A 17,891-nucleotide genomic window follows, 5' to 3' on the forward strand; every position below is an offset into this window, starting at 1 on the left:
AGAGGTCTCTGAGGACCTCTTCCAGTTTTCATGGAGCTCTGGGTGGGGTTGCTGGCTTCTCCTAGGTGACAGGTCTTGTTCACAGGATGCTACCTCTTCTCACCTCCTCTCTGGCACTTCCCCCAACTCCCTGTGCTGACTTCTCTTCTCACACCCTTCAATTCCAAAGCCTCACCGTGGCTCAGGTAAGGAATGGGTGGGTGGGTTTAATTAGCTCCCGGGTGTGTGCGATTTTTAAATCCCCCAGCCCACGCCTCGCAAGGGGTCATCTCAAGTCATTCACCTGGAGGAACGCACACCTATGTGAGTGTCTCTATCACTTGCCTGCAGTATGGTAGACGCTGAATTTGCTTCCTTTGATATGCATCATTTCCCACCTGAAATATAAGCAGCACAAGGCTACATCTAAGGCCTCTTCCAAGGACCTAGGAACACACCAGACACAGCAGGTGCTCAGCAGGTGTGGCCTGATGACAGGTGGCTGTTAGGTGCTGAGTGGCTGAGTGAGCACCTTCCACGCCTCTCTTCCGAATGATTCGCCACGGCCTGTCATTTGTCCTTTCCGTGAAGTTGCCCACACTTCATTCCGGAACGCACGCCACAGCTTTCCTGGATGCCGACAAGCAGCTTCCTGCCCTCCGCTGAGTCTCTGACTGGAGACCACACGAAGTCACTTAAGCACTCAGACCCAGATCCTGACCTCCTTCTTCCAAAAGCCTACATGATCCCCAAACGTCTCACAAATTAAACTGTGACTCCGAAAAGCAGTTCTTGGGGAGGGTGAGTTACTATTTAATGGGTAGAGTTTCTATCTGGGATGATGAAAAAGTTCTGCAGAAGGACAGCGGTGATGGTGGCACACTGTGAATGTACTTAATGCCACTGAACTGTACACTTAAAAATGGCTAAAATGGTAAATTTTATGTTGCATGTATTTTATCACAGTAACCAAAAAAGGGTTCTTGAGGTTTCCCACCCATCACCCCCTCCCAACTCCAATATCCTTATTTCTCCCCATTTCCCAGTCTATTCGTTCTAAACCACTTAAACAACAAAAACAAACAAACACATCTGCGTATCATTCTAATACTCACACCTCCAGAACGGCACACACGCCACGCTTCTACCTGGTACATTCTCGTCACTTCTCTCTGCCCAGAGCCCATGCTCCTTTTCAGCACTGCGAACCTTCCCTAACTGTCTCTGGCTCACCCACACCTCTCCTCATTCTATCGTTCGTGAATTTGCTAACTGCTCCCTCTTCTGTGATGCTTTAGCTCCTAAGTGCCTGCTTTACGGATCTGCGTTTTACCTCCACTTTCCAAGGTTGTTCTAAAACCCTGAAACTAACAGCCATGGAGCTTCGATTCCTTTTGCAGGCTTCCCACGGAGCTGGGTCCATTATCAGACATATGATGTGCACTTGAACATGGGTAACTAATAAATTGCTCTCTGAACACCAAGGCTGATGGCCACCTCTCTAGAAACGAGGCAAATGAATCAATACTGTCTGGAAGCAGTAACCTTGTTTAAAAGAGAAAAACACCACAACAGGAAAGATAACTTCTCACCTGCTCTCCAACCAGCAACTCCCTAGCCATAGAACAATTTAATTTCTTCAGAGGTCTGTTTTAAAATCAAATACACATGCCCACAACACAAATATATAAGATGTGTACGAAAGCAAAGGCTATCTGACTCACCCCATGACATGCACATCTCTGAATCCCCAAAGGATGGTCATGAAAGATCATCTCCAATTCATTAGTGAAAAGGCCAAGTTGGTTCTGAATAACATGCAACTATAAAAACATGATCAAGCAACTCAGGGGAGCTTGTCAGTCTTCAATATTAGTCAGTGTCAGCTCGAGAGTGTTCAGACCTTCCTGGCTGTGCCACCATAATTAACTAGAGACGCAGAGGAAAACTGGCTCCATCCCAGATGCCAATTCAGCAGATTCTCATCTCTGCAATGAACATGCTGGTACAGAAAGGGGGAAAAGGCTGTGATGTTAAACGCTCCTACCTGCTCCTGGGCCAACAAAGCCTTCTTCTTCATGACTTTCATGGCATAGATGTCCCCGGTCGCTTTCTCTCTGACCACCTGCACTTCGGCAAAGTTACCGCAACCTACGACACTTCTCACTTCAAAGTCCTTTGCTGAAGGCTGGAGCTCCTGCAACTCAGCTATGATGTCAGAATCTGCAAAAGACGGAAGAGTGACTCCTGATCCATAAGGTGCTTCAAATACGTGCATCTTTATGAAAGCGAGAAGAAAGGAGGAAAGAAGAAAGTGTTGCTATGTCTTCCCTAGCTGTCAGAAGACACTTAGTCACTTTCTCGTCGTCGTGAATAATTATAAAATCAGCACAAAAGTGTTTTCCTATGTTAAGTTAAAATTAAGGGCTCCAGAAATTCCAAAGCACAGTTTCCATGGCAGCTATGATTTGAATCCTGTAGATGTAGAAAATAGGGGAAGGAAAACGGAAATCATGCTTTTCTTCCTTCTCTCTGGAGGCTGCAGGGCAGTGTGTGGTCAAAAGTGCTTATCAGCATTTAGATCAGTTTATAATGGGACGTAAGCAACGTGATCCCCATGTCAGTCGACTTTGGAGTTGACTTCCAGATCATTCCATTCTGACTACACGTGTCCTGCTCAGTTTTATCCCACTAGCCCAAGTCTTATCTCCCTTAGATCGTGTCAGTAAATACCTTCCTGGCCTTAATATGCAGCAGCGCTACCAAAGGAAAAAAAAAAAAAAAAAAGCCTGAGCCCAAGGAACCAAACAGAGCCCTGACCTTGGTTCTGCAGAGCTGACGTGTCACACACCTGGATGGGTTTGCAACTATCTTTTTTCTTCGCATATAGTCTATTCCTTCTCCGAGTGCAATCTCTCAGTCGGTGTCTTCATCTGCCCTGACTGCTTTAACAAAACACCACAGACCCATGGGCAAAGCGGCTTAAACAACAGGCATGTATTTCTCAAAGTTCTGGTGGCTGAGAAGGCCAGCAGACTGAGATCCTGGAGAGAACCTGCTTCCTGACTGATGGACAGGCACCTTCTCCCTGTGTCCTCATGTGGCAGAAAGAAAGGGAGCCCTCGTCCCTCTTCCTCTTCTTCCAGGGACACTAATTCCATCATGGGGGACCACCTTTATGAATTCATCTAAACCTAATTATCTCCCAAAGCCTCCACATGCTGGGGGATAGAGCCTTAACATATGAATTTGGGGAATTGGAGGAGGGGGCGGAACAGTGAGAGATTCTCAGTGTTTAAAGTATGGACTAAACGGGTGGCAGATTTGGAATCTAACATATATTTATTAACAGCACTAAGTTGGGGCATCGCTGGATTTGCAACAACTCTAATGGTCTAAAGAATAGAGTGGAACGTAATTATTAAGAGAAATGCAAGTCAAAACTACAATGAGGTACCACCTCACACCAGTCAGAACTGCCATCATTAAAAAGTCTACAAATAATAACTGCTGGAGAGGGTGTGGAGAAAAGGGAACCCTCTTGCACTGTTGGTGGGAATGTAAATTGGTGCAGCCACTATGGAGAACAGTATGGAGGTTCCTCAGAAAAACTAAAAATAGAGCTACCATATAATCCAGCAATCCCACTCCTGGGCATATACCCAGACAAAACAATTCGAAAGGATACATGCATCCCTATTTTCATAGCAGCACTATTTACAATAGCCGAGACACGGAAACAACCTAAATGTCCATCAACAGATGAATGGATAAAGAAGATGTGGTTTATATATATACAATGGAATACTACTTAGCCATAAGAAAGAATGAACTAATAAGAACCTGCTGTATAGCACAGGGAACTCTACTCAATACTCTGTAATGGCCTATATGGGAAAAGAATCTAAAAAAAAAAAAAATAGTGTATATGTGTATATATATATATATATATATATATATGTGTACGTATAACTGATCCACTTTGCTGTATACCTGAAACTAACAACGCTGTAAATCAACTATACTCCAATAAAAAATTTTTTAAAAAGAATGAAATAATACCATTTGCAGCAACATGGATGGACCTAGAGATTATCATATTAAGTGAAGTAAGTCAGAAAGAGAAAGACAGATACCATATGATATCACTTATATGTGGAATCTAAAATACGATACAGGGCTTCCCTGGTGGCACAGTGGTTGAGAGGCTGCCTGCTAATGCAGAGGACACGGGTTCGAGCCCTGGTGTGGGAAGATCCCACGTGCCGCGGAGCAACTAGGCCCGTAAGCCACAACTACTGAGCCTGCGCGTCTGGAGCCTGTGCTCCGCAGCAAGAGAGGCCACGATAGTGAGAGGCCCGTGCACCGCGATGAAGAGTGGCCCCCGCTTGCCGCAACTAGAGAAAGCCCTCGCACAGAAACGAAGACCCAGCACAGCCAAAAATAAATAAATAAATAAATAAATAAATAAAATACTATACAAATGAACATATCTACGAAACAGAAACAGACTCAAAGACATACAGAACAGACCTGTGGTTGCCAAGGGGGAGGAGGGGTGGGAGAGGGAAGGATTGGGAGTTTGGGATTAGCAGATGCAAACTAGTATATACAGGATGGATAAACAACAAGGTCCTACTGTATAGCCCAGGGAACTATATTCAATATCCTGTGATAAATCATAATAGAAAAGAATATGAAAAGGAATATATATACATATAACTGAATCAGTTTGCTGTACAGCAGAAATTAACAACATTGTAAATCAACTATACTTCAATAAAATATTAAAAAAAAAAGAATAGAGCGGAACAGTTATGACTGATCAAATCCTTCAATCCTGATATAGGGAAACTGCGTCATATAGAGGGTTACACTCCCAAGCAAGACAAGAGAAACATGTAATCAAAATTATCCTGGAGAATCCCTCAGAAAGGTGCCATGGTGAAGACCAAGGGACTCTTGAAATCCCACAGGTACACTGGAGTGACCCTCATTTCTGTGGGTGGGCACCAGATAAAGCTGGGAGCCACACTCTAGAGTTACACTCACTCAGAGAGTTGTTCACACAGTGAAAGGGACAGAATCCAACAAAGCGAAAAGCCATTTCGTAACCACAGTCACTTGGCAACATATTAAGGAATTAGCCAGATGCAGTTTTAATTGCTGTTACCCACTCCCTTTCTCTGTTGCGTGGCTGGAGTTGAATTCACTTGGCTCAAAGGCTCATACGATGAACATCACTGCACTAAACACATCTCTTACTTCAACAGTCATCCTAAAAACACCTTCTTTTGGCCCCTTGAGTAATCAGGCAAGAGGGGTGGGTGGATCCGCATGAATTCATCGTGACCGTTGGAAAACAAAAAAATAAAGGAAGAGCGCTTTCAGGGAGAATTCCGTGCAGAAGCAAAATTGAAAGCTGCACGATATTTTTCCTTTTGCCCTGACATCACTGTGCCAAGCCCAGCCTTTCTGCCCTGCCCTCTTCCAAGTTTCTTTCAGATCTAGTACTTGAGTTTTGAATTATTAATTCCCCAAATATGCTGGCTTGAACCTGATTTCATCACTGCTCGCACACAAGGCCAGGCTCTCCTGATTCTGTTAGGCCTTGGGCCCCCACGTTGCTTACAGCATTGTCCAACTTAATAACTCTGGGTCTGTCACTGGCAACCACCAGGCATCTCAATCACCCAGGGAGACAAAACTGCTTGCAGGCAACACCACCACGATGCTCTCGGAATTCTGAGAAACCATTCCACGTCGCAATCTTGTTATCCAAAGGCTTTTAGATTTTTTTTTTTTCCAGTTTAAAAAATCTTGTTACAAGTTGGACTTAAATTATACATCAATTACGGATTGCTCACTGGACAATGAAAGAACATATCAGAAGTCAGTTTTCACCAGTGGACTTTCATCTGCATTGGTTTCCATCTAAATGTCCAGAAGGTCATCTCCGCTTTCGTCACTCTCCACTGTCAGCTGCCGGGTCCACCACTTCTTAACCTCGGAACCACAGGAAGCTGTGTCCGTCACGGGGTTCATTTTGCACACGACCGATTTCACTGTGATCCGCCCTCCAAATGTGTAAGTTGACCAAAGACACCAAGTGGCTTATTGGTTTTGGTGCCGAGGGTAGGCGCCATTGCCCGAACTTCCTCTGGGGCTTCCTGGCCTCGGCCGTGTCCTGCCAACTCCCTCCCCTGTCCGACAGGGTCAGGCTTTTGGATTATTAAGGTGAACGGGTGAGATGCTAAACTCATGTCTATGACTGTGAAAAAATAACCCTTCGCAACTTCTCTCCCTACCAGCAACTTCTGTGACTTCAAAACCACAGCAATCCTTCATCCCTGCCCACTCTGAGCCCAGAGCAGACTGAACATTGAGGGGAGGTAAAGACCCAAAGCATGGAATGAAAATGCAGTCAAAGAAGGACCTTGTCAGATATATATTTGGACCCAGGAGGCAAAAGCCACCACAGATGAGTGTACTGCTTCCTTTTTTGAAACTCAGTATTGCGACACTTCAATCTCTAGGAATTCAACCTTCACAGAAATGCTCCAAAGACATACATATCAAGATACTTATGATGAGCACTGCTTGTTACAGAAAAAAAATCAGAAACAACCTAGAGGTCCGTTAGTAGGAAAGGGGAAACAGCTTAAGAGTCCACCCACATAAAATAATATTAGGCACATGTTTAAAAGGATTCAGTAGCTCGACCTCCACTGGAGTCTATGTTCTTCAAGAACAAGGATTTTTTCTGTTTTGATCACTACTGTAAACCCAGTACCCAAAACAGAACCTGGCACATAGCGAGTGCTCCATAAATACCTGTCGAGTAAATATTTTGCTAGGTGAGCAAACCTAGTGGCAAAAGCATTATAAACATATGGGCCATTTTGCATAAAATTAAACCACAGTAATGTTAGAACATGCATGGAAAAGGGTTCATTGCTCAAGCTAATGGATTGGTATGCAGGGGCTCATGACACTCGTCTCTTCACCTTTAGGAATGTTCGAACATTTCATAATAAATATTTTATAAGGACAAAAGAAAAATTGCAGTACTACGCACCAAATCGTTAACAGTGGTTATCTTAGGAAAGATTTGAGGGATTTTCTCCCATTCTGACCTTTTATATTTAACTTTGTATTTTTAGAAAATTTTTATTGAAATATAGTTAATTTACAATGTTGTGTTAGTTTCAGGTGTACAGCAAAGTGACTACTATACATATATAAATATTCTTTTTTAGATTCTTTTCCATTATACGTTATTACAAGATACTGAATATAGTTCCCTGTGCTATACAGTAGGTCCTTGTTAGTTACCTATTTTATATATAGCAGTGTGTATATGTTAATCTCAAACTCCTAATTTATCCCTCCCCCCTCCTTTGGTAACCATAAATTTATTTTCTATGTGTGCAAGTCTATTTCGCTTTGTAAGTAAGTTCATTTGTATCATTTTTTTTAGATTCCACATATAAGTGATATCATATGATATTTGTCTTTCTCTGTCATACTTCACTTAGTATGATAATCTCTAGGTCCATCCATGTTGCTGCAAATAATTACTTTGTATCATGTTTGCAATTAGGGGGAAAAAAAACTTCTTAAAGTTACATTTTGCCCAAAGTACTAAGGTTGTGAACTTATGCTTGCCTGCAGCGGATGGAGTTAAAAGAGGGTAGAATGTCAGCTACTGTCAGGTCACCAACAACAGCCCAACTTTAACCATTATCAACACTTTGCATGTTTTAATATCACACTTGTTTATTTTTTACACAAAATATGTGATATACTACTTAAGATTTTGCTACTTATTCTGTTCATCAGCAATAGTCGGTCAACCAATATTTATTAAAACCTTCTGTGAACCAGACACTGTTTTAGGCACTGGGGCTAGAATAACAAGAAACAAAAAGCCTTTCCCTGGTTCCCAGATGCCAGCTCCCTGCCCTCTCTTGGACCAAGCTAGGGGTACTGCTTCAGGGCTGTATTATTCTGTCTCACTTCCTCCAACTGTCCCTGAAGAAAATCTCCATCTCTATGGCAAGACTCGAGAAACTTATGCAATAAGAGCTGTTGGACCCTTCTTCCCATGGAGAAATGAAGCTTACATTCCAAAACAGAAAATCAAAGGGGGGAAAAAAAAGCATACTAACGCAATCACCCTTTTCCAGTCATAGACTCTCAACCATACTCTCCAGGAAGCCTTTTTAAAAATATGAAACAGCTCCCTGGAAGAGGATTCTATTAGAAAAATCTATGTTTCACTAAGTCTAGTCCCCTGATTACTGAATGAGTCTAGAAGATCCACTGCTTTAAAGGAACCGGAGGGCAATCTCAAGACTAAAGAAGGTGCATATTGATAGCTCAGTAAATTAGTCTGTCACATAATTCCCCTTCCCCTCCCACTCCTTATTTGAGAATTTAAATATTCCACAAAATAAGGTGGGAGCTTATTCAAACAAATACAGAATCGTGAACAAATACGCCAAGTACATTTTCAAGTTAAAGGTACACAATATATTAAACGTTGAGGTTTATGGTTATCATTATTGGGTAACATTTACTGATTGTTTCTACGTGCCAGGCAACATGATAAGCCTGGACTGTGCACTAACTCATTCAATCCCTATTTATGAGATAATGCGTTTTCCCCTATTTTGCAGATGAGGGCACTGAGAACAGACAGGGTACCGAGGGTCACTTAGTAAACATACATTGGTTTAATCCACTCAAAACTCCCAGGTCCTTTGGGCAATGTATATCCCCCTTTCCATGAGGTCCTGGTGATCACAGTGTCCTGGACCCCTGGGCACCTAGATGAGGCCAACCACAGTACTTCACATCCTGGCCCAGTGTCTGGTCAAGGGGTGGGCAAGTGACCCAAAGCACAGCCAATGAGAATCTTCCCTGGGATTGCATGAACATAGACAGTGGAAGATACACATAGTTTTCCGGCACATGGAATCTGTGGGGCCCTATGCCTCACTGCAAACAGTGGAATGCAGCCAAAGAGATTCTACGTCCCTTCCAGGCCTGAGCCCAAAAAAGGCCTGGCAGCTTCCACTTTTGTGCTTTTGGAAACCCTGAGTTGCCATGGAGGAGGTCTAGACATCTCTGCTAGAGTGTAGACCAGGGGTCAGCAGCTTTTTCTTAAAAGGCCAGACAGTAAATATTTTAGGCTTTGTAGGCCATATGGTCACGCCTACTCAAATGCCTTGGGACATGACAGCAGCCCTAGGGAACAGGCGTGGCTGTATTCCAGCAGAACTTTGTTTACAAAGCAGGCATCCCAGGCTGTAGTTGGCCAACCCTTCATGGAGAGACCACACAGAAGAGCCGTATGGAGAGGAAGAGGCCCTGAGATTTCATGGCGAGAGAGAAAGGCCCGCTAGCCCCAGAGTCCCGGGTGGTGGGGGCTGTCCCGTGCACTGTAGGGTGTTTAGCAGCATCTCCGGGCTCCACTCATTAGCTGCCATGAGCCCCCTCCCTGCCAGTTGTGACAACCAAAGCTGTCTCCAGATACTGCCAAATGTCCCTGGGAGGCAAAATCACCGCTGGTCGAAAAACACTGGGGTCACGTGAAAAAATACGAAACTGGGGAACCAGCAGTCAACTTCCCCACCACGTGGAAGTCAAGGAGAGTCAAGAACAGGGTGCATTCGTGGACTTCCCTGGTGGTCCAGTGGCTAAGACTCCACGCTACCAATGTAGGGGCCCCAAGTTCGATCCCTGGTCAGGGGAACTAGATCTCACATGCCGCATCTAAGACCCAGTGCAGCCAAATAAATAAATAAGTATTTTTAAATAAGTAAATAAAACACAACAACAAGGTGTGGGCAGGGCTGACTCATGACTTTCATAGTCCCTAGGCACTTTTGCCTTCGTCAGCCCCTTGCTCCATAAAAAAAATATATTTTTTTATATAAGTATATATATTTTTTATGACCGCATTGGTATAAAGATGAATATAATCCAGATTCATTATACATTATTAGCATACCCGTATTTTTCTTATGATTTTAAAATAAATTAAGTTAAACTAATTACAATAAATTCAATTTATTAAAATTAAATACTGTGGGCGCTAAGCACTGTGCTTATAATGCCTAATGAATAATCAGCTTTGAGTGAGTGTAAAGATGAAGCCAGAGGACGTTATTTAAGTCCTTGGAACCAGCCATGCCTAAAATTTGACCCATCCCTGGACTATCAGTTTCATGAGCCAAAAAAAATTCACTTTTTGGGATAAACAACAAAGTCCAACTGCATAGCACAGGGAACTATATTCAATATTCCGTGATAAACCATAATGAAAAACAATATATATAACTGAATCACTTTGCTGTACAGCCGAAATCAACACAATGTTGTACATCAACTATACTTCAATGAAATAAAAAAATGTTTTTAATTCACTTTTTGGCCTAAGCTAGTTTGAGTTGAGTTTCTGTCACTTGCAACCAAGAGACCTGACTTATCCGGTCTCCCAGAGACAGAAGGTGGACGCTGACCTTGAAGGTGAGTCCGTCTAAAGCAGAGCTCCCACCCACTCCCACCGACCACAAACGCATCCCGCCTCTGGCACCCTTCTAGCTCTCTCTAAGCAGGACAGTTTTCGGGAAAAAGTTCCCCACACTTACACTTCTGGACAAAGTTGCTCACGTGCTTAATCTTCATCAGAGCAGGCTGACTGCATTCTTTAAAGAGAACAAAGAGGGCATCTAATATCCCTTCCCGGGAAAGAGGAGACATCTGCTGTTGAGTCATGAAGGGTGGTTTCCCCTAAAAACAGCAAACAGCAGATGGAGACACTGTCAATAATGAAAAGCTTTGATCAATAACATCCACGCAGAGTAAATTGCAAGCCACCAACTCGACTAACTGCTCATGACACACACTAACAACATAATTCAGTGGCCTCGTTCTTTAAAGCAACATCCTCTGACGGTCATTAAGTTATCACTTGTACATTCCATCACCGTGGGCTTCTTCCTCCAGCACCTCGGGAGAAAACCTTCACCAGTATGCCAAGAATAAGAAAAGGTCCTTCTTTCTTAATGGTCTGAGGCTCGTGGCGACATTTACTCTGAACCCTGCTGGTCCTGTCACATCTCCATGTCTCTGCACTAGGACACAATGATTGCCTCTTCCTCCCTGTGTTCCCAGAGGTTTGCTGACATAACTTCAGTTTAATTCACTTGAACAATCTAGGGTCGTGTAAATGGAGTGACTGCACTAAAGCTGAATTTATTCACGATCTCGAGCAACAGCTGCAAACTGGCAAACTGCATCTAGCCCACAGACATGTTTTGTTTGGCCTGTGGTATTTAAAATAATTTGAGTTATCTGCCAATATTGAAAAATCAGGAGATTTCACACCAAAAAAAAAAGGGGGAGCGGAGGATTTCTGGCTTCTCGTGAGACCCCGGCAGATCTGGCAACAATGCCCCACATTCCTGCCTGGGAATGCTGAGCTGCAGCTGAGGAGCGCTGCCCCTCTGGGTAGCGGATGTGGTCTGCATTTCACTGCAGACCTGACTTGCAGCTCTTCCATCTGGCTCACTTGACTCCTTTACACTGCCTGGCCCCCAAAGACGTGAGTTTGCACCCCCTGGTCTAGAGCAATGAATCCCATGTGCCAAGCTGTGGATGGTGTGCAGGTCTCTCTGCAAAGCTGGCCACCAACAGTTCCTCTAACTCTGAAGGCACTTGCCACTGCACCCGCCAAGAGTCGGAATCGATTTCCTCTCCCCGTGAATCTGTGCCATCGCCATGACTCACGTCAACCAACAGAACATGACATAAGGGATCATGTGCCAGTTCAAGGTGGAGCCCTTAAGAAGTCTGGCAGCTTCTACTTTTGCTTTTTTGGGGAAGCCATCCACCAAGTCAAGAAGCTTGGGCTAGACCAGGGGTCAGCCAAATCTGGCCCACTGCCTGTTTTTATAAATAAAGCTTTACTGGAACACAGCCATGCCTATTAATTTACACATCGTCTAAGGCTGCTTCTATGCTACAATGACAGAGTTGACTAGTTGCAGCAGAGACCGTAAGGCCCATGACATCTAAAATACTTATTATCCACAGAAAAAAATTACAAGCCCCAGGTTAGACTGACTGAATAATGAAAGACCTTTCGAGAAGAGAGGTCAGTGAAAGAACCCTGAGGCTCCCCAGCCAGCAGCTGGCACCCAAATATTCCAGTCCCAGCCAAGCTCCCAACTCAATACAGCCCCGTGAGTGACCCCAGCAGAAGAACCACCTAGCTGAATGCAGCCAACCCACAGAATCATAAGACAAAATAAATCACTGTTGTTTTAAACTTTGTGAGTGGTTTGTTACACAGCAATAGATAACAGAAACAGACTGGCTACATCTGAATCACTTGGAGAACTGGAGCACTTAAAAAACAAACAAAAACTAGATTCTCAGGTTCCACCCCAACCTACTGAATTCGAATTTCCCAGTTTGTAGCTTAGGATATGTTTTAGTAACAAGTCCTCCCTAGAGAGTCAGACCTCAGCCAGGTTTGTGAAGCACTGGGTCACAAAAGGCCACCCTTCTGTCACTTCAGAGTTCTGCCACTAACTGGGAAACTAAGATTCTTTGTTTCTTCTGTTCCTTAATGAGTTTAAGCAGCTGTTCCCAAATACAGTACTGAGTCTTAACAAAGTTTTCAAGTCTGCCATGAAATGAGAAAAGATGAACACCGCATGATGACTCTTTTATAAAGCTACGTGTATTCAAATTGTAAAACGGTCCTTTATTCTGCAACGATGTCCTTCCTCTCGTGGTATTTCTTAAAATGTCCTTTCTTTATGAAATAAAAGGACCAGAAAATGATATGATTTTCTTTTTTCTGTGTGTTTTTTACATTCCTTACTTGGCAAAATAGAAAGTTGGCAAACCTAGGTCAGCCCAGCAAATTTGTAAAATTTTGCTGGCTCGAAAATCTAAAAGTCTGCCAACCACTGACCTAGAACTTGTGGGGAAGTTCTGTTAAGTAGAAACTGAGACCCTGTCTAAAGTACTTACCTAAATGGAAAACAAAACCACTACTCTCTATCCAAACCTCATTAAAAGGGCACTGGGATAGGGATAGAGTAGGATAATTAAATAGTTTAGAAATCCCACTAGGGGATTAAGGACAGAGAGGGAATTTTAAGGGAGTCTGGAAGACTGTTATAAGCTAATGACCACTCAAGAAAAGAATCCAGTAACCTAGCAACAATCTATACTACCTTGAAGGAAGACCAGGTGCATCCAAGTACCAAGCACACTAAAGCCACAAGTCCTGATAGCTAAAACACAAGACAATAGATATGGGGACTGAATCTTTTTACACGAAGTCAGGAAATTAATGGTCCTTGAAGAGTAGCATTTCTGCATGTAGCCAAGACAGAAATATAGGTGAAAGGAGAAAGAAACTAGATGAAAGGGGACATTATATTGAAACCTGAGATGAATTACCATATTTTAGTATATGTTACCACTCTCCTGCTAATATACATGATTTAAATAGCACCATGACAGTCCCGGTTAGACCATATAGGTCAAAGGAGGAACTAATGATGTAAGCCTTGATGTCTGCCCAAAAATGAGAAAAAAGGTGGTCTTCTCCCCTCCCCACTTTTTCTTTGACTATAAAAATGTAGCCCCCCTCTTTGTTCTCGGGGTTGCATTCCCTTGCTGGCTGTTTGTATCTCTCACAAGCATCCTATGTTAAGAAACTCACTCTTTGCCTTTCTGTGCTGAGACAAGAGAACCTGAGTTTCAGTAAGTCCTGACACCAGGTGAGCGGTTTCAATTAAAAGACGGTGGGCTCGGGCTTCCCTGGTGGCGCAGTGGTTGAGAATTTGCCTGCCAATGCAGGGCACACGGGTTCGAGCCCTGGTCTGGGAAGATTTCACATGCCGCGGAGCAACTAGGCCCGTGAGCCACAATTACTGAGCCTGCGCGTCTGGAGCCTGTGCTCCGCAACAAGAGAGGCCGCGATAATGAGAGGCCCGCGCACCGCGATGAAGAGTGGCCCCCACTTACCGCAACTAGAGAAAGCCCTGGCACAGAAACAAAGACCCAACACAGCCATAAATAAATTAATTAATTAATTAAAAAAAAAAAAAGACGGTGGGCTCAAGTCCCCTCCTAAATCAGGGATCGTGGGTTCAAGTCCAATCTGAGTTTTGGCTGGGTTCAAGTCCCATCCAAGAAGGAATGCAGTTTCAGCTGGAAGGGGGAAAAACAGTATCCTTACCTGTTTATACTAAGGCAAATGCTAAGGTTATGCTACACTTGCAGATAACAGCTTTCCTGGGGGCAGGGTGGAACTCATTAGTTTAAAAAAAAGATGAATTAGGGATTTATCCACAATCCTTGCTGTTATAATGACATTTAAGTACAAGACACACTTAATAAACTCTGACATACGCTGGCGGTATTGCCCAGCAGTTACATACCCACAGACCAAAAATTGGGCGTGGCTTTGCCATTTACAAGCTGTGTGATTCTGGGCAAGTCTTTGTCTCCCTCCACATCTGCACATGATAAGTCCTTAATAAATTCTGTGATAAGTTGGAAGCTTTGGAGTAAAACGATAAAGGGACTAAAAACTGGTAGCACTCAGTCAGCTGAGGTTAAAAATAGACTATTCATTAGTGAAAAATATCTCATGACTTAAATGGTGACGGGGATGGTCCCACCTACACTTTCATTCTGTCCCAATTCTGATCTGTTTGAACATTCCCCAATACCAATATCTTGGGAAAAATGTCAAGATCGTATTAGTGTTGAAACTAATGTAACATTGTAAAATACTATTACATTTAAACCAGTATAGTTGGTTTAAATGTAATAGTATTACTATTAAATACTATTAAATTTAATAGTATTACTATTAAATTACTATTAAATAGTATTACTATTTATCATCATACAGGTATCATACAAAAATGCCTTCTTAAATATAACTACCGCTATGTGAACAAAAATTTATTATTACTGGGCTTCCCTGGTGGTGCAGTGGTTAAGAATCCACCTGCCAATGCAGGGGACACGGAGTCGAGCCCTGGTCCAGGAAGATCCCACATGCCGTGGAGCAACTAAGCCCGTGCACCACAGCTACTGAGCCCGCACGCCTAGAGCCCGTGCTCCGCAACAAGAGAAGCCTGCACACCGCAATGAAGAGTAGCCCCCGCTCTCCACAACTAGAGAAAAGCCCACACGCAGCAACAAAGACCCAACGCAGCCAAAAATTAAATAAATTTAAAATAAAAAGCCTATGAGAACATGTATTAATTGGAAAGAAAAAGATCAGGAAAGACTGCTAAAAAAAAATTTATTATTACTGTCACTAATACTACTTCTACACTTATTGTTAATAATAGTTACCCTTTATAAAGGGCTTACCAAGAGCTGGGCAAGAAACTAAGTACTTTACATGGATTATCTCATTTAATCCTCACAACTCTGTAAATTAGGTGTTATAACCTCTATTATAAAGAACGGAAAATGGATTCAGAGAAGGCAACTGACTCGCCCAAGGTAACACAGCTAACAAGTACTGGGGCCAGGATTCAAACCTAAATCTTCACCACTATCTGTATTGTCCCTTTGACTTACAAATACATAAGTCAAACAAGGATTTCTACATCAACGGTGTTCCACCTACATCAGAAACAAAAGAATTAGAAATCTACGTGGAAAAAAAATCTGACAACATTAAGTTTTAATCCTTTGGGGTGATGTAAATGTTCTGTATCTTGAGAGGAAAGGGGGTTTCACAGGTGTGGTATTTATCAAAACTTTTTTTTTTAATCTAAACCATAAACATGCCTTGAATGAAAAAGATTTCTATATTTCTATAGGACTACAAGTATAGAAATTTCGGTCAAAAGAGTGTCTTTGTTCAATTACTTTTCTTTAATAAAAGGACAGACTTTAGTACAGATGTGTAAAGTGTGTGAAGTCATAAAAAAGGTCTTCCTTCCTGGGCAAGTTCAGCTACCCACTCCTGTCTGCAAAATGGCTCCTTTCCAAAACTATCAGCGCATATGAAACACCAAAGGGGATTTTCTCCTGGATTAGCCTCAGTCCTATATCAAAAGCAAAGGTAACAAAGAGGTTCCAAGGAAACACACAGAGGTGAGCAAAGTTGGCAAGCCAGTCTGTTACCTGGAAGAAAAGATTCAACCTGGAGGCCCGGCTGGCAATGGATTCAGCAGCACCAGCGTCCGGCAGATTCCGTGCTCCATACTTAAACTTCAACATCTCCCCACTGGTGATGAAGGGAGATAGGTTAAATGTGTTCTGCAGATTTGAGCAGGAAGGGCTTGAGAGATCCCGAGCTCCCTCAGGATATCAGGAAAGGGAAGTGAAAATCAGCCACCACTGGGTCTTGGGATGCTCAGTCTGGTGATGGAGATTAAAAATCAGATTTTTATTCAGTGTAACAGGAGTAACACTTATCTGACATACTCTCTTACTTAAAAGTTTGTTTATCTGCCCCCCTTAGAATGTAAGCTCCACCAGGGCAGGGACTTTTATCTTCATATAGTAGGGAAACATATAGCCCGGCACATAAATACTAATAGCTATTGAATAAATCACTGAAAATAAGCAAATTACATAATACAGGTATGTTGAAAGGTTTTAAGCGCCATGGGGTTCAAAAAAAAAAAAAAGAAAAGAAAAAGAGCAAGATGGGGGAATTGGGGCATGGCAGTGTGTGTATAACAGTGGCGTCAGAGTAACATCACTTAGAAGGTGACATTTGAACCAAAACCTGAATGGCGTTAAGCAGCAAGCCTTGCTGATATTTGGGGAAAGAAAAGTATCCCGGGTCGAGGGCACAGCCAGAGCTAAGGTTCTGAGGCAGGACCTGGGCTTCTCTAACAATAGCTGGGAGACCAGAGGGGCTGGAACAGGGCGAAAGCAGCAGGAAGTAGGAGTGATGGATGGGTACGAAGAGTACGAAGATACTAAAGCAAATTAAGGTCACACAGATTCTAAGGCGCTGCCAGCCCCCACTAGTAATGCTGACAGGAGGCAGGGCAGAATAAACACAGGACCCCACCAAGCTTGAGAAAGGAACAATTCCTCTGGCCCCAGCATCGCCTGGCCGACCCTTCGGCTCCGGTGGAAATGGGCCAGCCAGTGCACCTCCAGCCTAGGAAGACCCTCCCGACCCCCGGAAGCCCTGGGGGCGGAACCGCCGCCCTCCCGGCTCCGAGAGGCAAAACCGGGTTTGGTGTGGGTGGAGGAGGCCCTTCCCCAGGTCTTGCAGAATTGGGGGGAGGGGAAATTGGGCGTCGGGGGACCAGACTCACGCTCAACCGACCCCGCCAGTCAGCGCTCCGCTCCGCCCCAGGCGTCCCGCCGCAGCATTTGAATCCGGGGAACGGCGTGGGCGGGGCCCAGATACGTCTGGACCAATCAGCATTCCCGCTCCTATGATGGACAGTTGTATCTCAACCAGGCCCTGCCCAAGTCCTTAAAGGGACAGAGGAAGTGAAAGAGATAGCCAATCAAATTGTTTCTTCCTTTGACTCATGGCCAATGGGAAACGGGGAGGGCAAACCCGGCAGGGCAGGTCTTGGAAGTTTGAAATTGGCGGTTAAGCATAAGGATGCAATTTTGAGTGCGCGTCTATTTGTGTCTGGGATCTCTGGGGATCTCTGGGATCCCGGGGCCGTGTCCCCTGCTCGCTCTCAGGCCACCTGCGAGGAGGAAGACAGCTAAGCCGCTCTGCCTGGTGGTCTTGTTCCTCAATCCTGCCTAAGGTCGAAGTACTTGTTACTTTGGTAAACCAGCTGGTTCTCTGCTATAGGCTACAGATGAGGCAGCAAATGTTTTGAGTTTGAAATTCCACCTGCCTCGATGACTGATTGTCCTGCAAC

The 17,891-nt window shown here is 43.7% G+C and overlaps 1 protein-coding gene across 1 annotated transcript in view; it reads right to left on the reverse strand.

The window, feature by feature from the left end:
- CIT (citron rho-interacting serine/threonine kinase) overlaps positions 1-17,422 on the reverse strand; it is a 164,514-nt gene extending 147,092 nt beyond the window's left edge. The window contains 4 exon segments of the mRNA XM_082417032.1: positions 2,027-2,202; positions 10,638-10,779; positions 16,168-16,270; positions 17,322-17,422. Coding sequence (XP_082273158.1) covers positions 2,027-2,202; positions 10,638-10,779; positions 16,168-16,263 — 414 coding nt within the window. The 5' untranslated portion in view covers positions 16,264-16,270; positions 17,322-17,422.
- Positions 17,423-17,891: the final 469 nt, after the last annotated feature.

This window comes from Balaenoptera physalus (genome assembly GCF_965194825.1).
Source record: "Balaenoptera physalus genome assembly, chromosome: 12".
In the NCBI taxonomy this organism is placed as follows: Eukaryota; Metazoa; Chordata; class Mammalia; order Artiodactyla; family Balaenopteridae; genus Balaenoptera; species Balaenoptera physalus.